General features: G+C 42.8%; 2 protein-coding genes across 11 annotated transcripts in view; one reads left to right on the top strand and one right to left on the bottom strand.

Annotated features, from left to right (window-relative positions):
* Positions 1-1,275: 1,275 nt before the first annotated feature.
* On the bottom strand, positions 1,276-4,093 carry LOC115908644 (thymosin beta-12-like). Its single transcript, XM_030957396.1, has 3 exons — positions 3,981-4,093; positions 2,984-3,091; positions 1,276-1,614 (listed from the first exon to the last, which is right to left on the bottom strand). Exons 2-3 carry the CDS (start codon positions 3,081-3,083, stop codon positions 1,577-1,579), a joined length of 138 nt encoding a protein of 45 aa, XP_030813256.1. The 5' UTR covers positions 3,084-3,091; positions 3,981-4,093; the 3' UTR covers positions 1,276-1,576.
* A 10,101-nt stretch (positions 4,094-14,194) lies between these two features.
* Positions 14,195-23,020, top strand: part of FAM13B (family with sequence similarity 13 member B) — a 44,476-nt gene continuing 35,650 nt past the window's right edge. For 4 of the 10 annotated variants that reach the window (XM_030957153.1, XM_030957154.1, XM_030957146.1 and 1 more), the window contains exon 1: positions 14,195-14,451. The gene's annotated coding sequence lies outside the window, so the exon portion shown is untranslated. The other 6 variants (XM_030957148.1, XM_030957149.1, XM_030957150.1 and 3 more) reach the window with 6 other exon arrangements.

The following is a 23,020-nucleotide window of genomic DNA, read 5'->3' as shown; positions in this document are numbered from 1 at the left end:
TGTTTTCCTTTGGTCTCCTGGTCACCTCTGGTTACTTTCTGTTGCCACCAAAGGTCACAGTCTTGTGGATCCACTGCTACTTTTAATTGCAGCTCTGACTATTCACATTCAATGTCAAGTGTCAAACAGCCCTTAGGCAAACAAGAGCTTTCTGGCCATCACCCCAACCATTCCCCTCTGTTTCCTGAAGCCTGTAGGCTGCTCTCTGCCTCACCTCATGCAGGTACAAGCCCAGACTAACCCTGCTGAAGTACACAGAACTGCTCTCACTTCACAGCACAAGGTAGGATCAAACTAAAGCTCCAGGGACAGCAGTTTATCTGCCCAGAGTAAGCATTTGTTTTTCTAATATGATTGCAAATTAATTCCAGAGATAATGTGATACCATGTAATTGAGAGTCCCCTGAGCTGGTACCAGAGTCTATTTTTGCCTAATCCTCTGCAGACCAGTGAGGATGTTACTGCTCCACCAGTAATAAAGATGTAGGGAGTCCTTTCTTGCTTCAAAGGTTTGTGTCTTACACGCCTGTGCTGCTAAAGATCTTTCTCTCATCCCTAAAAATCAATGCAATACTTAATTTTCTTTCTCCCTTCCACCTTCCCTCATTCTTGTATTGCTTGGTATGAGATGGGCCAAAGGCTGTGTTTGTGCTGCAGTTATCACAAGGCTGACTGGATCTTTGCAAGTTAGAGAGATAAAAAAGCTGTAGAGAGGGTGCTGCAGCCCTTTTCTTCATCTGGAATGTTTATTTGAATATGTCCTCAGCCCAGCCATCAATTTGGCATGGAATTTGTGAGCAGGTATTTATCTCTGGAAATTCTAATCCACTGCTGGGCAAGACTGAAGCAGGCCAGTGGCTTCCCCTCATGCCTGCTGCCAGGCTGGGGCTTTCAAAACTCCTGGCACCCACAGTTGTCCCTCAGGGCTCCCACGAAACACCTTGAGTGCCACAAGGGATGGGGGTGAAGTCTCCAGGCTGCTGTGAGAGCCCTCAGGGGGGTTCCTGTGGATTGGTGCCATCTGGGGCTCTGGGATTCTGCAGGATCCAGGGGATGGAGAGGGGCTGTGCTCCAGCCAAGGGCCCTGAGAGTGCCTGGGGTAAGGATATAAGTGATGGAGAGGGGCTGTGCTCCAGCCAAGGGACCTGAGAGTGCCTGGGGTGACCCTTCCCAACCTGCCCAAAGCCTTGAGCTGCTGAGGAAATGCAAACAAAGGGGGAAGGATGTTAGTAAGAGTTGCAGTGTAAACTCGATTTCTGCAAGGCTCAAAGACAGTTGGTCAGAAGAAACTGTTTATTGTGAGGTTTAGGAAAACAATTTCTATGCAAATTGCTCTCTTTTTGCCAAGTAATGGGGTTGATACAGAACTTGGAATTAAAATTTTAAGAATACAAATACATAGTATCTTCTTCAACAAACACAAAACAAACTTCTCCAGGGAACATTAAATGAACAAATGTTTCCTAAAATAAATGGGCAACAAATATGGGGTAGGGGGGACAAAAATAAAACAACAACCCAACTCAGAAGCCAAAACCCCACTGAAGAAGCAGCAGTCACATCTTCAATTTTATGCTTAGGCTGTACTTTCACTTTGCTTTTCCTGTTCGATAGCTGGCAGAAAAACAGGAAACAAAAACACCATCAGTAAACTTTACTGTTTATGAGCAATAAACTTTGCCTTCCTACAGGGACAGACTGAGGGAGTTTTGGAGGTGTACAGCCTGAAGAAAAGAAGGCTCTGGGGAGACTTTAGAATCCCTTCTAGCACTTAAAGGAGCTGCAAAAGAGCTGGAGGGGGACAAGGGGCTGGAGTGACAGAAAAACAGGGAATGGCTTCACACTGACAGAGGGCAGGGTTAGATTAGATGTGAGAAAGAAATTCTTCCCTGTGAAGGTGGTGAGGCCCTGGCACAGGTTTCCCAGCGAAGCTGTGGCTGCCCCATCCCTGGAACATCCCTGTTCTAGGCCAGGCTGGAGGGCTTGGAGTAACCGGATCTTGTGGGAGGTGTCCTTGCTCATGGTATGGGGTTGAAACAAGATGATCTTTAAAGTCCTTTTAACCCAAACCATTCTGTGATTCAGTGATAATGGTTCTGCAGGATACCAATTTCTACGGTCACACTCAAAGCCAGAGAATTAAATCCATAATTGGTTTTTTGGATCACCCTGAAAATAACAACTCCTTCCCACATCTGCATAACTAGAAGGGAGCAGCTTATGGTGTGCAAAGCTCCTCTTGTATTTACAGCTTTAGCATTGGCAAGGATAATAAAATGGGAAAAAACAGGGGAAAAAACAGGTATCTAATGTTGAGACTGTGTGTGTGCATGGCTATCAGCACACACATCCACAGTGATTAGCAGTTCTCTTCCGAAGGAAACTGCTCCCAAAACCTGCTCCAAATGCTCTTTTCATGTCTGAAGCTGAACATGAATCCCAGCCTCATCTGGCTGCCTGTGCACAGGGGGTATGGTCAGACGAGGATGATGATGGGTTTGCTTGCTGCCTTATTCCCAGAGAAGTTGCCTGCAGGTCTCCTGCCCAGGGCTGACAGCAGGTACCAGTGGGAGGCAGCAGCTCATCTGCCTGATAACATTAAATCCAGAGCCCAGCAGCCTCTGGGGATGCTGCCTGGCCTGCCAGGGATGGGCAAAGGGTCCCCTGTGCCTCCAGGGGGGCTGGGAACAAGGTAATTACAAACAGACTGATCCTGTTACCAGCACCCAGTGGGAACACTGGTCTTGCTTTTAGCAGAAGGAAGAGCAATCCCATCAGAAAGGGTTTTTCAGACAAAATGCACTGCTGGTTATAATTACTGATATCCTTGGAAGCCCAGCATAGAGTCTTAGTATTATCCCCACTTAAAGTCAGGGATGAGTTTGAGCCTGTAATCCTGTGATTAGTATTCATTTTGCATATGAACTGCAATATGGATTATGTCCTTGCTACTCGTACTTCAAATAGCCTCATAAGCACTTACTTTCTTTAGTGGGCAGTGGATTTTTCTCTCTGGTTTCTGTCTTCTTCAGCTTGGTCTTGTCAAATGTTTCAATTTCTGCAAAATCTGGTTTGTCGGACATGATGGGTCCTGACAAAGAAAGGGAAAACACACCCATGGCTTCATTAGCTAGTGCTGTGATACCAGCCATCTGCAAAGCATTTTCTCCTCAAGAGAAAAAAATATTAAAATACCATAAAAATGTTTATTCAAAAACCCCCACAAACCTAACACTCAATCTGGGACCTTTCCCTGAGGCTTGGCTCTTTTAGAGCAAAAGAAGAAACACATAAATAGAATTTTCTGTAGATTTCGCACATGCAATTTCTAAAAATTGTATTTTGCACATGGCAACAAGAATAATCGGTAATAAAAGAGACAATTATTAATTGCCAGTAATCCACAGTGCCCCCTGACATAAACCTGTATTTTAAGAAATGCTGCTAACTGGAGGATCTACAATAAACCCCAAATCCAATAGGAACAAAGAGCTTCAATTATGATTTTCTTTTAATTATTAGGATTTGTCTTTCATTCTGAGCCCCCTGTACTGAGTACATCCATGCCCTGAGCTGCTGTGGACACTTGAACATAACAATAGAGGACCGCTTCCCCCAGCCCTTTGTTTGCTCTTGCTCCATATCCCAGTCACAGCTCAATGGCTTTGATTATACTCTATTATCATAAAGAGAATTCCACAAAGCACACCAGCATTTCACCTGTCAAAACTTCCCTAATCCAATTCTTCTTTTTATTAAGAAATTCAAGTTAAAATCCAGCCTGGGCATTATTCCCCTTATTTTAGTGGAGTTTCCCACCAAGGCAAGGCTTGGCCCGGAGATGGCTGATATAATTGTATTTTTTCCTTCCTGCAGAAAATCAGATTTCATTGCTATCTGCACTGAGACAACAGAGTAAATATTCACAAGGAAAAAAATTAAAAAAAAAAAGAAAAACTACTAAAACCACATGGCATTACCGTCTGGCTGCTCTCTCTTCAGCTGCTTGGTGGCCGTCTGAGGCAGTGTGAGTTGAAAAAGGTCAGGGTAATCCCTCCTCTCTTCTCCTCTCCCCTCCTCCCCCCTCCCAAACCCATCGCTATTAATATTGATTAGTTTAGTGCTGGGATTGCTCAGCGTTCAGGGAAAGGACAGATTGCTCCTGTAGAAAGTGCACGAGGGAGAGAAATGGGAAAACTGACATGGAAAACTGCCAAATGGCATCTTGATTTTTCTTTTATTCTGTTCTCTTCATTTACCATGACAATCATATTGAAGTTTCCCTTCCCACCATTTCCCAGTGCTGAGGTTTGGAGTGAGGTTGAGGTCTGGGGGTTGCTGCTGCCAGATTGGTTTTTCAGGGGGAGACTATAGGTGCATTCAGCAACACTCCTGGGGATCATCCCTCCCTGCCCAGGCTGGCAGAGGCACAAGCCTGGGGCTCTGAGGGCTCTCAGCACAGCCTTGGTGTGATTGCCATGACCAAGGGCCAAGTCTGAGATTAGCACAGCCCAGGCACCGCAGTGACACCCAGGAATGCGTCCTAAAGGGATGCACAGTGAATTTCTGCTTGTGCCTGTTTTGGTAGCTGTTAATTCACTTGCTGGTGCCTCCCTCAGCCCACAGCTCTGGAAGCAGGGAGAGAAGGGCTGTGTGCATTCTCCTGGATACTGGTGTGGTTTCCTCTCGTGTACCTTTCAGTGTCTCCACCTGAAATTCCTGTCTAGACTCCATGACAGCCACAAGGGGGGCAATGAAGTTGGGATAAAATTGATTGTGTCCGAGGAGTAGCTGGTTTTCTCTACTGACTGTAAGGCAGCTTGAGCAGTGAGCTCAGAGGGACAGAGATGTCTCAGCTGACTGGGAGCCCCTGGAAGGTCTGTGGATCTTTCTGTTGGCACCACAGGGTTTGAGTCTGACACGTGTGCATGGAGAAAATGGGTTTAATGTGCTTAAATGTGTCTTAAGGATCTCTTCTTACGATGTCTGTTTAAACTAAAACAATGAACAGGTTTGTGGTTGGACTTGATCTTAAAGGTTTTTCCCAGCCTAAGGGATTTGTGCAGGCTGGCTCAGTTATCTCTGCATCTGCACTGACCACACCAAATCACTGTGTGTGTGCGCCATATTTATTGTCAGGACTTGGTTCCTTTGCTTCCATCCCACATATCCAAGCAGTTGTCACAAACAGAAAGCTGTGTTCCTGACTGAAACCCCCAGGGAAAAAGCAGGAAGGCAGCCACGGGGTGAATATTTGGTGTAAGCCGTAGCTGAGATTTGGCACTGAAGAGTCTTTGTGTGTCTGTTTAAAGAGAGAGCACTAACGTCTTGTTTGGCTGGACACAAGATTTAGATCAGAAAAGACTTTAAAACATAATCTGAGTGATCCATGGATCCAGGCAGCGAGTGAGTTACAGTTTTTAAAATAGTTGTCCATTTTTAAAAATAACAATTGTAATTCTGATTATGAAGAGAGACTAAAAGGCTAAAGCCTCTTAAACTTCAAGAGCAGCACAAGTTCTCCCAGTTGTAGACAGCAAACAAAGTGTTCAGAACAGCAAAGCAGAAGAACCTCACTTTTGGTTTTCTGTGTCCAGTCACAGGCTCTGCCCCCAGGACCCACAGCACAGCTCAGGCTCTTCTAAACATGCTAAGACAGGGTGAGCGTGCTTGTTTTCACCACCACTACCACTTTAATTGCCCAATTTATTGTCCAACCTAATACTTAAACAGTTTGGGGTACATTGTTTGGGTTTTTAAGCTAAAGATGACCAAGTTTTTAATTGATATTGGGTTGGGTTTGTGAGGAAGGTGCAACAGTGTTGAGAGAAATAACATAATGATGAGAACTTACACGTTCTCACTGCTGAAATCAGGAGATACTCATCTCCATAACAAACATCTTGACCATTGCATAAAGTGCCTGTCAAGTTTCTGTAGCTTGTAAATTCAGTGCTGCGGTCAAACGCAGCTCGTGTGGGATTCAAACCTCGTGTTTATATACTCGGTGCAGCACACACAGCTGGATGCAGTTTACATATGGAAAATTTGGAATTTAGCCTGAGGGCATTGCATACTTTGAGGTAGAGATGGGTAGGTAATATCATACTCAGATGCCTTTTCCTTTCACTATTAATGGAAATAATTTTGATATATGAGCAGCAAAGCTGTTCTTTTCAGGTTTTTAATTGCAGGATTTCAGAGTCACTGTCTTCAGTAAAGGGAACATGGCATTTACCTGGCCTTGGGAAGACTGTGGTTGCAATGAAAACCTCAACTTTCTTCGTGTTGCACAGAGGCAGAAGAATGAAGTGTACAGAAATGTGAAAAACCAGGAAGCCAGTGGAGCAGGCAGACTGTAGAATCTTTACAGATGCTCTACACATAAAGCATATAAAGCTACACTGGTATGACTGTGCCTGAAAAGCTGCCTCATACAATGGAAACTCTATTTTATTTCAATTTGTCGCCAAAAGATGAAGGGCTGAGTCAAACCTGCCAGGACTGACACTTCTGATACCAGTGAGTCACCTGCCATTGACAGCATTAAACCATGCCTGGCAGCACAAGGCATCGAGTCTGTCAGACACCCACAGAGCAGCAGGAAAAACAAACACTTGCTCCCAGGATTCGGTAATAGGTGAGAGGAAATGTTTAGAGACAGCTCAAGTGAAAACTCTGAAAAGTGAAGCTGGGAGGTTTGGATGCTGCTGCCACTTGCCCTTTTCCCTTGGCTGCTGTCACTTGGAACAGCATGCCCAGCCCATGCATATGCACATATATATACATGTATATACACACACACATATATGGGCTGCAGCCTTCAGTGGGCTGGGGGATGCTGTGCTCATGTTTGGCACAAGAGGTGCTCTGGAAGTGCCAAGTTTCATAGACATGAGGTGGGCAACTGCCAGAAGAAGGGGTTTCTTTCTCTTTAGTGGGAACCAAATGGTCTCTATTTCCACGGGGAGCTGAGGGGGGACAAAGCACCCTAAGGCGAGCAGCCGGGTAGAGGAACAGACGCTTGAGCAGATCAGTGTCTGTAGCTGAGCCAATAAGCTGACACAACTGATTTTATAATCACATTAGTGCTGTCTCGAAATAACACGCCCACTCAAATATAACAGTGATTTCATTTTCAAAATGCTGTGGTATTTTTGGTGCTAAAGGTAGGGGATCAATTTGTCGAGGCTGAAAGCTGGGCTGGAATCTGCACAGACCCTAATTCCTGTAGGTCCTTGTGAGCACTGAGCACCTTCCAGGCAGGTAGCAGGATTGGGTGTATTATGAGCTGTCCTTAGAAGGTTTCCCGTCCTCAGGGGAACAGGAAAAAAAAAGACTACAGCTTCACTGAAAGGGTTTTCTTAGTTCTCTTTGTGCCTTTTGTTCCGTCTTGCTGCCAAAAAAAATATCCCTGTTTGGGAACGGAGACAGGTTCCCAGGCTAAGAGACAATGAATCCTGGGGGTGTAAGGAAGGCACTGATCCCTCTTTGGCAGGCTCTCTGCTGTAATGCTGCACTGCCACTCAGTAAATACTCCACACTTGTCTTACACTGGACATTTTAGCATTACCAAAGGTGTTTCATTTTCCTTATCAAGCCCATTGAACCTTGAGGGTAGGTGCATGCAGAAGATGAGGGGCAAGGAGAGGCAGTTGTAGACAGTCCTTCTCCTTGGGCTATTTTTACCAACCCCATGTTTTCCAAATAGCTCAGGAGTTCAGACAAGTCTATACCAGAAGCCCTGTTGCAGCACAGAGCAAAAGGAGAAAACATAAGCTAGTGGGAGTAGAATTTCCTCTCTCTCTCTCTCTCTCCCTTTTTTTTTTTTTTTTTGATATTATAAAACTTGATATGGGGGTGAATTTTTAAAAGTTTAACCAGATGGAGATTCTTGCAACAGAGCTTTCTCAAGAACTGACCCAAAAGCGTGTCTTCCAGCACAAAGCACTTGGCTCTGGCCTGGCCCCTTCTAACAAAATGTGTTGACCCATGCATGAATTATTAAAGGAAAAATTAGAATTAATACAGAATGTCCATGCACAGGCTTCTCTCCCCAAAGCCAGGGTGGGGAACAAAGCATGTGATGTGTTAGTCACATTAGTTAGTGCTACAGAGCACATGACAGTTTGTGATGAATACTGGTCTAGAGACACAAGTTTAGCATGACTTTGTGTCTTTAACAGTCTTTTTTTTTTTTCCCTCCTTTCTGTCTCTGGACAGAAGCATGTCCTGCAAGCAGCAGTTTAGGGAAGAAGTAAGACAAGGGAAATCTTGGATGAGCATTGGGAGTGTGCTCAAACATGGCTTTTTTCTGTGCAGCTGGCTGCTCTGAAATTAAACAATCCACTCTTGAGATTCTCCCTCTCTGCTTCAGAGAGGAAAAACATTACCATTCAAATTGTGGCACCCACTGTGCAGCAAATAGATAACCAACATAATCCAGGAGAAGATAGATCAAAGATCATAAAATCCAGAGATCTACTAACTTTATATTAACTTTAGATTTTCTTTTGTCCAGAGGAAAGAGGACAATAGGTGGGTCTGTTGTTACAATCTGTGCTGTGCTGGGATAGCTACAGAGGTGAGGAATTCTTCATTCCACTGGGCTGTGGATGTAGTTTCGAGGGGCACCTCACCAGAACTTCTCTTTGTGTTGCCAAATCATTCCCCTCTCAATAGCCTGGGACCCCTGGTAGTCTCAGTGGTTTTATGTTTGGGGAGAAGATAAACCCTGAAATTTTTCAGCGGCTTAAGGAAACAAGGCTGCTGAAGCCGAGGAACAGAAAAGGCAGCCAAGTTATCTTTTCTAGCTGATTACTCTGAGCAATTTACAGAACAAAAACTTGCATTTCTCTTTTCCAAAAATAATTTTCCAATTTTATGAGCTTGTTATATAGGGTAAATCAAACACATAGGTATTACATGTTGTGTACAAGGCCAACAATTATTTTATGTAAGAAAATGGTAATAAGTGAGTTCCACATCTGTTAACTTCTGCCTTTTCCATGAAAGCTGCAAGTATTTTACATTAAACATTGTTTTTCTTTTTTAAAATGTGAAAAAGAGAACAAAGAAAGATGATACTCTTTACCTTTCCTGGCATCTGAAGTGAACATCTCTTTCTTCAGAACCTGAGTGAACTAGAACATTTTTAATGAGTACTTTTATGATTTTTTTTTCTTGCAAACGTATGTAAAGTGCCAAAATCAGTTGGATTAAAGCTCTGTCTTCACCGCAGGGTTAACCTAAGGTCTGTCAAAGTGACTCCTCTCGAGTTAGTGTACCTTGAGCATGAGTGACCACACCATGAAATAACATGGGAGCAGCAGAGAGTGATTGTGTTGGCAGCTGACAAATTGTGGTAACGGGAACTGCAGCCTTTGCTCAACCTAAGGTAACCACAGCAGCTTGAGCACAGATTCCATGTGAGTGCAAAGAATGAGAATTCAACAGTGAAGGGGACACACAAGCTTTAATTTGAATTAACTTTATCCTTGGGGCATGAGTATGTATGTCCACAGCCCAAGCTGGTGAATGCAGAGAAAAGCAAATAGGAAGTAAAAAATGCAAGTGTGCAGTACTGCAATTTTTGCTTGCCTGGTGCATACATTGAGTGATTTTCCCCTTTGGATGAATACTAGCTCACACAAAATTCAAATAACTCAGCTGCCTACAGAAGGGGGGTGGGGAGGAGTGTGGGAAGGGGAACAGACGGAAGGAAATGGAACTGAGAAGACTGAATTAACCTTTCGATGTCTTGAATTTCAAGGAGGGAAGAACTATCTCTTGTTAAGTCTGCAACCATGCAATTAAAATATGAACAAGCCTTAAAAGACACATTTGACCCATATTCCTAGATTTCTACTTTAAAGACAGATCTTCTAAAACTGAGATTCAGATCCAAAAAGTGTTCAGAGGCAGGGAAAAAAATCTCATGCTGTAAATGTTTATTTTAATCACAGAACTCTAGTAGAAAAATGAGTAAAAATGTCTGACATTTACGCAGAACATGTGCCTTTGATACTGAATTCAGTTTTTAAAAAATCCTTACATATGTGTCTAGTAATGGCTGACAGCCTTTGAAATGATGAATGGTTTTCTCTCGGCTGGAGTTTGTGTTTCTATAAAACAGATCCTTTAACCTGTTTGCTTGAGCATTGTGAAGCCTCATTTTTTAATACAGGGCAAAGATTTAAAAATGAACTTTGCTTCTTAGGTGCCCTTTTGGACATCATGAGTTAGAACAACTGTATACTTGCTGATATGAGAGTTTCCATGGAAAGTTATGGATGTTCAGCAAGGTCAAGTGTCATCCGTTGGGCATCCTGAAACAAAATGTTTGTTAGAAAATGCTGGAAAAGAACAAAGTAAAGACTCAGCTTGGGGACATGTCTCTGTTTGTGGATGAAATACACAGGAAAGGAAAGCTCTTTGTAGAGCATCCAGCTGGAAAGGGTTTGCTAATTTTCCCTTGGTTATGAAAGGACTCACATTTGCCAATATTTTTTGCAAGGTATCAATAGGATCCACTTAAGGCAAAAAATTGAGCACTTCCAAGTTCAGAAGAATGTATCAAATAATTTGTAGGTGAACAACTAAACCCAAAAGCAAACACCTTGCTGGCATACAGATAATCTCCAGGAAAAACTGTTTGACATATAATACACAGGTATTACAACACAGTGTCTTGTTTTGCTACGTGTCAGATTCCCATTTCCTCCTAGTAAGATAATAACCTAATAGGAAGGTAAGGAATTGCATGGCAGGCTATCAACCTTCCAAGGATTCTATGGCTTTGCAAAGCTGATTTCAGTTCTGGAGTATTTTAGCTCAGTTTGTACTAAGCCTTGTACAACACTGAGCACAGTTGGGATAAGGATATTTTTCTTTCAGTTTCTTCCATTTCTGATGAGGTGTAATGCAGGATTCTTGCTGGAAGTAGACTTAATTGGAAGCTAAATTCTTCAAAGAATATTTATTCTAAAGCCATACTAGGTCCTGATGAGAACTGGGGATACTTGAAGGAAACATGTCTCCAGTTCTTCTGTGACACATACAGGCAACAGTGATTTGTGCTTATGAATGGCTTTTCCTGAAAAGAAGGGAATTGCATCAGTAATTATTTCAGATCTTCTGAGTTACTTTGTAAGCACTTAGCAGTCAATCTCTGCAAAAATTTTAAGCTGAGCAATTTAGCTGTAAGGACTTGTAAGAAAACACACTGAGCTGCAGAAATGGCTCCCCATTCATGGTGTGGCTCTGGACATGGAGTTACTGACGAGACAGGGATGCCAGGGCACTCTGGCTCTTCAGTCCTAGGAGCCAGATGCTGACCAGTCACACCTGCCAAGCTCCTGGAGCTGTGCAGCAGCTGAGGAATGGCTCCTTTGGTCCTCAGCAGCCTCACACTGGGGCTGTGTGACTGTACAGTGTCACATCTCCTGACACGGGGTGACAGTGCAGTGTCACATGGTGGGACTGCAGCCTTGCCCTGCAATCTGAATGTGCCCCTGGGTTTGGAGTGGGAAACGAGGCTGTGGGAGCTCCACAGCCTGCACAGCACCAGAGGGGGAGGAATATGAAATGCTGCCTTCACACCTCAGGTGTGCCTGAGACAGTGCAAAATGCAGTGGGAACAGCTAATGGGCATTGCTCTGTGAGTGATCTGAGAGGCAGATGCTTTCAACAGGTGAATTTTGGGATGTAACCATGCAGCTGCTCATTAAGTTGTTGCCTCTCTTCTCTCTCTATTTACTATCTTAGAAAATGTGGCTAAAGCACGAGACAGAGACTAAGATGGTGAAAAGTCTCAAGGGAAATTCTTACAAAGAGCAGATTAGCTCACTGCATTTGTTCAGCTCAGAGATGAAGAGACAGGGGTGCTCTCATCACACCCTGCAGCTTCCCTTAAAGGCAGGGGGAGATGCTGATCTTCTCTTCAATGACCAGATATAGAACCCGAGGAAATGGAATGAAGTTGGGTCAGGGAAAATTCAGGCAGGACATGAGGAAAAGGCTTTCACTGAGAGGGTGGCTGGCCACTGGAAAGGACTCCTCAGGGAATTGGTCACAGTGCCAAGTCTGCCAGAGTTCAAGGAGCATCTGGACAATGCTCTTGGTCACATGGTTCAGCTTAAACAGTCTGTGAGGAGCAGAGAGTTGGGCTCTATCCTTATGGGCCCCTTCCAACTTGGGATATTCTATGACCCTCTGACTCCCAGGCTGTCCTCAACCTTTCAAGCAGACAGCAAGAACACAAAGTGAGCAGAAAAGCCTAAAATGGCAGCCTGGGACTGCATATGTCTGCCCCTTGCAAGGAGCCTTGGAAGCCTTTGAAAGGAGGTAGGATAAGCTGGCATGAAATGGCGTGTTCAGAGCCAGTTCAGAGGCGAGAAACCACTGCCTTGGACTGAAAACCAGCAAACAGGTGCTGTGCAGTGCCTGCCTACCTGCCTGCCTCTGCTGCCTGTCTCCTCTCACCGCATGTGCTTTCTGTGTCAGGTTTCTTGCAGTTTTATTCCTGTCAGCCGGCCAATGGATCAGCAGAAGAGCCAGCTGGAGTCCGCTCTCCCCCATGTTTCATCAACAAAATTGCCAGCTTGTTCTGATTCAGTATCTTTATTGTTGTTGATGAGGCTAAATGAATCAGAAAGAACACGGCTATGTATACAAAATACAAATTCAGAAACCTCATCCTGATGCGAGGAAATTTTATTAGTGCTTCAAGTGGAGAAGTCTGCTGTGGAAACAGACAGAGAGCACACACAGACCATTTCCCCCGACCCTACACGTTTTATTGGGTTTGTGTGGTACCTCCTAATGACACCAAATCTTCCAGCAGGAAAACAGAGTTTTAGATCTGATTAAAGCCAGGTTAATTTACTGCGGGGTTGTGACTCTCTCTTCTTTGGATTGTAAATGCAAAACCTTTTAACGAGTCTTATAAATGTATCTCTAGATAAAATTCAGGATCCATGCTGGAAAACCTGAAAAAAATCCTCCCAGCTATTGAAAATACAGAGGTTTCAATTAATTCCCATCCTGCCTCTATAATTTTTCTCCCTTTCATATACTCTTTGTCAGTTTTTCACGGGAGGAAAAAAAAAGCTTTTCCTGAGAGGATTTTTACTAACTAAATCCAAGTTTCCTTAAATGCCTTATTAAACCCACCACCTATGGCTGCTGGCACTGCATGACAGAAAAAGCTGTTGTAGTTTCAGCGTGGCATGTGGGAACCACAGACTGCCAGGCACTGGTTTTAACACTTCGGATGTAAGCTTGCATCTCCTCTCTAACTTATGCTAACTCACTTTAAGGGTGCTAAATTTTGTGTTTCAAAATGCATTAGCTCTTTGTCAAAGGGCACTTCATTACTTCTGGCACGCTTGCATTTGGGAAATGTTTGGCAGTGATTGCTCTTGATGCTTCAATTCAGAAGATTTACAGGAAATATTTTAATATGGTGATCAGAAAAGCGAAACTGGAATATCAGAATCAATTATGCCAGAAAAGTCTTCTGAGGTCGTTGAGTCCAACCTATGTCAACCAGGCCGTGGCACTGAGTGCCTTATCCAGGCTTATCTTAAACAGCTCCAGGGACGGTGACACCACCACCTTCCCGGGCAGCCTATTCCAATGTCTGATCACCCTTTCTGTGAAGAAATTTCTCCTCAAGCCCAACCAAAGCCAGCAGGGTACGAGCCTGCATGGTGCCACTGCTGGCCGTGCTCACTCTCTAGGCACCCCAGGATGAGAGGAGAGTCTTAAACCGCACCAGAGGAGGTTTAGGTTGGATAGGAGGAGGAATTTCTTCACGGAAGGGGTGATCAGACATTGGAAGGAGCTGTCCAGGGAGGTGTTTAAGGAAACACCGGACGGGGCAATCAGTGCCGGGTGTGGTGGGCGCGGTGATGAGCTCAGAGGTCTTCCCCAAGCTATTTGACTGTGACTCGGAGCCCGCACAGGCCGATGCGGGCGGGTGGCTGAGTTACCGTGAGAGAACATGATGAAAACGTTAATTTTGGGGCGACCCCCGCTCTCCCCCCCGCCCGGGACGGGCCGCCCGCGGCCGCGGCCGCCTCAGGGAGCGGATCCCGCCCGCCCTCAGCGCCCGCCCCGCCCAGCGGCACGTGACCCCGGGGGAAGGCGGGCGGGGGGCGCGCGCTCTGCACCTGTCAGTCAGCGCGTCACTTCCGCCCGTCGCCGCCGCTGCCGTTGGGGACCCCCCGCTCGCGGCTCGGAGCTCGGAGCGGCTGTGAGGGCACGGACGGCGTCGGCTCCGGCAGCGCGGCGGCCGCGGCACACGGCGCGGGCAGTGGCCGGCGGAGGAGAGCTGCGAGGAGAGCGGAGCGGCGAGGAGAGGCCCGTGCCGGCCCCCGGGGTAGGAAGAGGCGGAGGAACCTGCCGGTGGTGCTGAGGACGGCGGGGAGGGCGAGTCACCCGGCAACGGTGAGGGGCGCGGGGCGCATGCGCGGGGGGTCCCCGCTCGGGCCGCTCGGTGTCACGTCAGGCTTCAGGAACCTTCTGGCACCGGCCCGAGCGGGGCGCGGGAACTTCCTCCTGCCCAGCCGCTGCAGCCGCGAGCTGTCAAGGGGCGGGAGCGTCCCCCAGGCTGCTGTCGGTGGGACGCCAGCGCTGACAGCCCGGCTGCTGCAGGAGTTGTGCGCCCAGGCTGCTCCCTCCTGGCACGGAGCGGCCGGTGCCCCTGGCAGGGCGCGCTGACAGCACCGGCCCCGCTCCCTGACAGCCCGGTGGGTCCCAGAAGTTGGCACAAGGGCGGTCACTGAATCGCCTGGGTCACGAAGGCAGCACTGGGTCATGGATTGAATGCTCCAGGCTGTGACCGAATGTATCTTCCCAGGGGTTTGCTGCTGTGGGTTTCCATTGTTCCTGGAAGCTCCTTAGGGATTTGAATACTTCAGTGGAAATGTTTCTTGTTATCAAAAAGTTGCTTTAATATGAGATGGCCCAGTGTTGGGGTGCTCCTTCAAGATTTGGAAAAAACCAACAAAACCCAAGAACAAAATACCTCCCATCACATACTGCAACGCCAGCTTTTAATGCACAGCTCTCTTATTCTCAAGTTCCTTGGTCTGGCTGCATTTTAAGAAATTTGTACAATATTTCTTACTGCTGCCAGGCTCAAGATGGGGAAAAGAGGTAACAGATGAAGAAAGTAAATACCATATTATAACTCTTGCCTGTTAAAAAAAAAAAAGAAAGTGAATATATGAAAAACTACACAGTTGTTTATTTTTTTTTTGGCATGTGTTCCTGAATGTCCTCAGGGATGGAATTGTTAGTTTGTGAATTCAGAACAAATTGTTAAACTGGATTAGCGTTTAGGTTTGAAGTTTTCCTGCCTTCCATGTACTTTAATCTGCAGTATAAAAAGAATAGAAAGCTGATTTGTTGGCCTATATTATAAGCAGTTTAGCTATTTTGTTTTCTTTCTTTTTTTTACTGCTCATAACTAGTAAATTGCTTTATGTGTTCTTTGTTGCATAGACTTGAAGATGTTTAAGATCTCTTTTAATCTTCTTTGTCTGTATTTTATACATTGTTTGGCTCCGTAGGGATTCTTTCCTTGTCTCGGCTATGTAACAATAAGGAATTAAATACCTCAATGTTTTGAAAGCATCAAACTGGAAATTTACAGTATTGTTTTAGAAAAATCAGTCAAGTAGAGCGTCCCATGGTTACATTTAAGGAAGCTCCTGGTAGCTTTTAATGCTTGCAGATTTTGACATGAACAACATGTCAAAATGTCTGAGTTTGGCAAATGATAGTTTTTATCTGCTCTGTGTTAGTTTGGGCACTTTGTTTTTGTGTTGCTTGGAACATTGGAGGATCTTCTTGCACTTGTAAAGACTTAATTTAGCATTTGTCATGTGTGGCTCATGCCCTGAGAGCCTGTGCAAGCAGTGAAGCATTGCTTTCTGATGTATATAATGGCATGTTTGCAAAAGCAGGTGAGGCTGGAGAAATATTCAGTGTGTTTGGAGCAGACATCAGAAAGTTTTGAGTCCCTGCTTGCTGCGTGGGAAGGCTTTATGGGCTAGGGTTTTTTCCTTTACTAATACTCAGCCTTTGGATTTCTGCTCAAATGCTACAGCTGAGCAGTGATGCCCCTTTCCAGGGGGAAAGTAAGAAAAACCCACCAAGTCTGAGGTGATTTTTCTTTTAATTTGGATTTTTTATATTTTTGTGTGGTGATCCTCTTTTTTTCCCCATCCCCCACAAAAGAAGCTGAAGCTGCATGGAAGAGGAAGTGATGTTGGTTCAAGTTGTCCTTTAATTCCGTGCACAGCAGCAGGTTAACCTTCCTGCCATATTAGCACACAAAAATCTAGTGGCCATTTGGGTGGGAGTGGATTAACTAGTGCAGGGCAATTCATCATTTCCATCTGTAAGGATGAAGGATGGCAAACTTTTTTTAAACTTTTGTCCTTGCATTGCAGGCCTAGTTGTATATTTATTGATCATTTCAGGTGTGAGGACTGTTATTTAAGAACTGAAAAATAATATTTTACTCAAAACATATGAGGAAGAGATACAAAAGTGAACGAATATTAAATCTTCTATGAAAGGCTACAGAAGAGGGAGATGGTTACTTGTCATGCAGTTTGTAAAGTGATGGCTCTATCAGTTTTTCAGCAGAGGGGCTCTGTGTCTCTTGTCACAATTGGATTCAGGCGGAAAATACAAAAATTTTACATTGCTCCTTGGAAAGTTAGTATAATTGAGCAATTCAGTCTTGATGACTATTATTTTCTGTAAGGTGAGAGATTTTACCTGCAAAATTTTGTTTGAGAATGACTAGCTGTCTCAAGGCTTGGTAAATTCATATTTATCTTCTCAGTTTGTACTGGCTTGATAGCCAGCTCTTGAGATTTGTGCAAGTTCAGTCAGTTAAAGTGAATTCTGTGGATTATTGCACCCTACAACATAATATATTTGTTACTGCATCTTCTACCAAGCTTTTTTTTTTTTTGTGGAGCTGGTTTGTTTTGAAGTCTTAAAAACATAGTTTAGAAGGTCAAAACCTGTTATGTTTGCAACATATGGGTGGAGTCATTCACTACAAGAAATGGGTAATATTTTGCAGGCCCATATTCTGGTTAGTGAAAATAGTTCTATTGTGATATTAACAGTTCTACTCTTGTGGTCTTTCCCCTGTGAATGTGTGAAATCCTGTATATTTGTCTTAAGAAAAAAAGAAAAATGTGTCATTTGAGCTTAAAATACAGATAGGGCTCTATGTTTGTGTTCAAACAGCTTGTAACAAAGACTCTGGTTGCAGAGGCTTTTTCCTATAGAGAGCTTTAAATGGTTTTTATTTTCTTCACTGTTTGGACATTTCTAAGGACATTTGGGTGGGGCATCTGCTGGATCTGAGCCCTGGATCTGGTGGGAGCCCTGCACTGATTGTCCAGGTTCCAGTGCCGCTGGCAGCTCTCCTCATGTGTCTCTTCTGTTCACTGTTCCCTGCAGTGTGTTAGGATTAAAATTTGTGCTCAGCTGTGTAGGATAATAACACATGGACAAAACTGAAAAGGTGAGAGCTGGAATTTTATCCATGTGGTTCTTTCTTCCTTTATACCCTTTTTTTAAGTGTGTATGTTTGAAAGGTTTTCTCTCCTTTCTGCTGAACTTTACATTTAATGAAATCTTTTGTTGTCTTGGCACTCTAGAAATATAATCAGGTTAGTTAATTTTAGTCTGCAGTGTAACTCTTAACCTTGTGATTTCTTCAAATTTAGTCATAATCAAGTTTTGATGGGAGACCTCAGTACCAGACCTTTTTTTTATTTTTTTGGGTCTTCTTTTTTTTTTTTTTTTTTCCCCCATCTCTTGAAATTCACAGAATCATTGCTGCAGCATTGAACTCTTCGTTGAAATGTCTTTCTCCTGCAGTAGGGGTGCTGAGCCTGTCCTTTAGTTTGGTGACACGTGCTCAAGGTTCTGACAGAGACAGCGTTTGGGTAGCGAAGGGGCTGTGAACCATTTTGTGATCGGCTGAGTTCCAGCTTGTATTTCTGCTGACCTGTTTGGGAGGGGAGGAACAAACTGATGATAAATGTATGTAATAGGATAACTTATGTATAATGAATTAAGTGCATTATATATTTATAGTTTGCTTTTTTGGTGTCTCTGAGATAGCTTGGCTTCTGTTCTAAAGTCTTTTTTAACAGCAGTGACAATTGTTAAACTGCTTTGGTTTTATAACGTGAAGCTTGCAAGTTGCATAGTTTTGCTGATAAATTCTTCCTGTCTGTTACTTTACTGTACTTTTATAATGCCATTGCACCAAGGTTCTGCATTATCTGATGCAGGGGCAATGAGATTTGTGTGGTTGTGGAGTAGAGCTTTGCATTGGGGGGTGGCGAGTAGGATGAATATAATTAGCTGTTACACAAGATACAAAAGCCTTTTTATTTATTAACTACTGTTGTTAAGAGTGTGATGGGATCTGTGTGAGCAGGAAGTTTCTTTAGAATTCTGCACATGTGCATTGGCAGCAGCAGATGAGAGCAAATCTGGCAGTGTGTGGTGGTGGGTGTGAGCACTGAGCAAACATCTACTTTTTCTGGTATCACTGATGGTTTTATTTTCTTGCTACAATGTACTTGGAGGATTCTAAGTTGCTGTAATTCTGTTAAAAAGCCTTTGGATTTTATCTCGTAAGTGAATATAAAACATTATTTTTGCTTATCAAAACCAGCTAACATTTTGGTGATCTCTCAGCTTGTTCTTTAAAAGTGTAGAATATTTTTGGAATGTTGCTTAAACCAGTCACTCTATTTGAGGTTTTTCTAATAGATTGGATCTGCCTCTTGTGAAGGTCCGTGGACGATGGGCGTTTTCAGAATGTGCTCAGGTTCTGTCATCTGAAATTGTAGACTAAACTTTAATGACTGGAAAATAAATACCAATCAGTATTATGGTTTCTTGGCTTGTAAATAAATAAAAAACCCCACAAAATCCAAAATTATATTAGTTTTAGTTATCCAGAGGCATTTTCATGAGGTGTTTTGTTTCTTTCTTGCATGGAAACGACATAAAGGCTTAATTTAAATTGTTCTAATTTGTAAATTAGAAGGCTTGCTGCCACATTCCCAGGGAACAAAAATGGCATTAGAATTGCATTCCACTAAATCTTCTGTTGTATTTTTTGTGCTTCTACTTGCTGTGTCAGTATAACCAGTATTTTGTCAGTTGAGTGGTTTTTGAGACTATCTCAGAAGTGCTGGTGGCAAACGATGGAGAATTTCTGCTTAACAGCATTGAGGTTTAATGTGTGTGTGAATGCACATGTGAAGGCATACACAGAAAAACAGCTCATTAATTAAAGAGCTGCTGTTCATGCTTCTGCTGACTCTTTTTTGATTGTGTGCAAAACTGCAGTGGACTGGTTTCCTTCTGATTCCTACTTAACCAGAAAGCAAACAGGGACGTGAAGAGTTGGGAACCATAATGAGAAACAAAGGGAGCAGGAAAGTCACATCTGCTTGAGAAGAAATTTGTTCTAACATGGATTCCTTCAACACTGCAAGTTAAATTTTGTAGTTATACCTAATTTCAAACAGTATGCCTTAATGGGGATGGGAATTGTGTTCTTAGACCAGCTTATTAAATTTAAAATAATAACTGAGCCAAATTTGCCAGTCTAGACTTGTGACTAAAATATCTCTTGATAGCTGATTTCACTGAGCCAGAAAGAGGAAATCTTGCTTTAAGAGTCTATTTTAAGCTGATCTTGCTGGTTTTAAAACTTTTATTTTAAATAATTATTGTTTTGACTTTTCAGATATATTAATTAGTACTTAAATGTGATTATTCTTTTTACATAGAGGATGTTCTGTGTCTGTTCAAGCGCTGGCACGTCTCTGCATGCCTTTTACTATACTCTTGAGACAAATTTGTCCTTTTCTGTGTCCTGGGTTTGTGATAGAGTTCTGTTTGTGGGATTAATTTCAGTTTGTCTTCTGTATAAATTTACTGCAAGCCATGTCCCCTCCCCGTCTTTTCAATTTTGACTGGACTATTTCAAATGAGCAAAATGCTCTTTTTTTACTTGTTAGCTGAACAAAAGCTGAAAATCAGACGAGGAAAAGCTCTTTTGCCCAAAAGCAGTTCATCCATTGGGAATGCTCACAGTAATTTGAGTATACAAATGGCATGAAAATCAGTCAGTGCTAATTGTTACAAAATTCAGTTTCCTTTTAACTCAGCAGAACTTCAGAGTAAGACGAAGAGTGCTGGTTGCGGTTTTTTGGAGACAGAAAGAAGCGTAGCTCAGCAGTTGCCGAGTGGCTCCGTGTGCTCTGCAGAGAGCTGGGACTCAGGAGGTTCCCGGGGAAGGCTTCTTGCTCTGCCCTCGCCTGGCAGCGCCTCTGGGTGATGTCATGAGGACATGATTGCATGAGGAGAGTTCCTGGGATTCCAGCTTGGAATCTGGGTCTTAGGTTTTGGCCATCATTTAGATATTTCTTCCTAGAAAATCTATTTAAAATTTGGTAATTTCCAACTTAGCCAAAAAATCAATTATTTATTTGGATTGACAGTATGTTTGCTGTAGGCATCCAGGAGGACATCACAGGTTTTGTCTATAAGTAAACATAATACATTATTTTTCTTCATCAAACATAGAGGAAGAAATGAAAAACTTTGAGACTCTAATGTTTTTGTAGAATTTTGTTTCTAAATAATTGTTGCAGACATGGAGCATTGATCTCTTTGCACTGGAGGATGTGTATGTGATCTGTTAGGGCCTGGTTTGCAGGCATGTGATGGTTCTCAGGGTCACAGCACTACGGTCTGAAAAACCCAAAAAACTTGAGGTGTGTTTCCTGAGAAGCTGGGACAGGCCATTTTGTTGCTTTTTTCCCTATCTAAAAATCTTAGTTTTTACTGTTACGTGTAAAAAAAAAATTCACTGGCGGTGTTTGCTAATGCTATGAAATAATATATTAAAAGCAGAGCAAAACAGCAGTCAGTGTTAGCTTTGGGTTTGTTTCAGAGACAATATGAATTTCTTGCTACATAAAATGAGCAAATAAAAGAATTGCTTAAATAGTTGAGACTTGTGGCAGACATTGTACACGCAGAATTAATGTTTTCATTCCTATGGCACAGTTTCAGTTTGCAGCCTTTCTTTGTTTATTTTTGCTTGTTGCTTCATTCCTTTGTCTTAAGGAAAGGTGGTGGAACCCTGAGGACTTTAATTTAAAATGATGCCCATATATTATTTGTACTTCAGTCGTTAATGTAGAAGCTGAACTAAATGTAAGTCTAAATTTTCATGTGTATTCCTCAGATATTAGCAGTTAGCCATGTATTCTGTGGGGTTTTTAGTGGCATTTCATGTGTGGGTGTAAATACTTCTCGAGTTGCCAAGATAAGTGAATGCTATTATGATGGCAAAATGAAACTCATGGTGCTGTTTTCCCAGCAGACTCTGAAGAACTTGCCTTAATTAAAAAAAGCAACCCAAAATTTTTTAAATAACGCCAGAGAGCACTGAAATCCACAGTACAAAACAGAACTCTGTGTTTTACCCTCGTTTAAGATGCTTGGGCTCAACATGTTGCAAAGGACATAGTAAGTTTTTTTCAGCCTCTTGTAAAATTGTGGTGTAATAAGTGGTTATAATAATGTGTATTTTTAATTTCCTGCATTTATGTTTTGTAGGGCATGATTGTAGCTTAAGGATGTTTTTAAATGTTTGTAGTAACAAGGAGGGGAAGTAGATTGAAAAAAATGCAACCAGAATGTTTATAATTAAACTCAAGCTAGGTAGTTTTCTTTTGTGTGGGGTTTTTTTTTTAGTTGCCATTTTTTGGGCTTTTTCTTGATAGAACTTGTGAAGCATTTAGGTTATGAAATTGTGAGGGAGAAGTGCGTGCTCAAAAAGATCAGGATAATATGGGCAAAAGAAGAAGAGTGGACTGAGTGGGTTAGCTCCTGTTTCCTCAGTTGTTTGACTGGGGCAAAAAAAAAAATTAAAAAACTCCACAGCATTGCTTAGAATTTGTAAAAGACTCTGGAAATAATCCTGAAGGTTCCATGTCCTGTCCTAGTTCTCATGTGTGTCTGCAGTGACGTGCTGCACTTCCTGAGTCACGGGAGGGCAAGAGGGAAAGCTTCTGATCCATAGAAAAAGGGGAGATAAAATGTTTGATTATTAACAGTTTTTTACAATGTTGGAAATAGCAGGAAGTAAAACTTGCTGAAATAACTTGAATAACTTTCAGAGTTTCTAGCTTTTTCTAGATTTGGCAAATGTCAGATTAATCGTATAACAGCCTGTGAAGATAGCAAAGCCTGAACTAAAAGGGAAAAGACTGAAATACTCTGAAAATAGATTGTTGTGTATAATGATATATTGAAATATGTGTGTCTGAGAAGGTGAAAATGAGGCTTTCAGTAATTTTTCTAGGTGATAATAAGCCATATAAAGCTTTCTTCAAAGTATAAACCTGGGTTGTAAATCTGGTTTTGCTCTAACAATGAGACAGCCAGGCTGTTTCAACTTCATTCTTACCTTGCCAAGCCAGTTAAAATAGAAGTTTGTATTCTTTTCCTTTTTTTTAATGCCTCTTGAATGAAATTAATATTCAGGCACCTGGCAAAAGTGGCTGAGCTTTCATGTCAATGAATTGAGCACAAAGTTGCCTCTGCTGAAAAAGCTGGGCTGCAAGATTGTTCATTTGGGGCAGAATTATAAAGAAGTGGTTACTTCTAATTTGATCTTTTTATTAGGTGATGTTTGTTTTGAAGGTTTGTTTGTTGGTTTTAGTAAGTCAGCCTGAAGCATTGTGGCAGATCCATCAGAGGTTTTGTCCCAGCTGCCCTTAACCCCACAGCTGGCCAGTGTGAGGTTTCCTGGTTCATTGTGGACAAGCTGACTTTGGTAGAGCTTGAGAAAATAGACTGTGTGCAACTTCATATTTTAAAATTTACTTGATATATTTGGATTGATAGAAATCTACTTACATGCAAAGATTATGTTGAC

Source organism: Camarhynchus parvulus, chromosome 13 (assembly GCF_901933205.1).
Source record: "Camarhynchus parvulus chromosome 13, STF_HiC, whole genome shotgun sequence".
Taxonomy (NCBI): domain Eukaryota; kingdom Metazoa; phylum Chordata; class Aves; order Passeriformes; family Thraupidae; genus Camarhynchus; species Camarhynchus parvulus.
The sequence above is the reverse complement of the archived record's forward strand: the minus strand, read 5'-3'. Positions and strand labels throughout refer to the sequence as shown.

Bases quoted from the DNA above. Each gene is read 5' to 3' on its own strand.
- LOC115908644 (XM_030957396.1), bottom strand. From the start codon at position 3,083: ATGTCCGACAAACCAGATTTTGCAGAAATTGAAACATTTGACAAGACC. The intron at 1,615-2,983 runs GTAAGTGCTTAT...TTTTTCTGCCAG, and splicing joins TCCACTGCCCACTAAAGAAA to CTATCGAACAGGAAAAGCAA.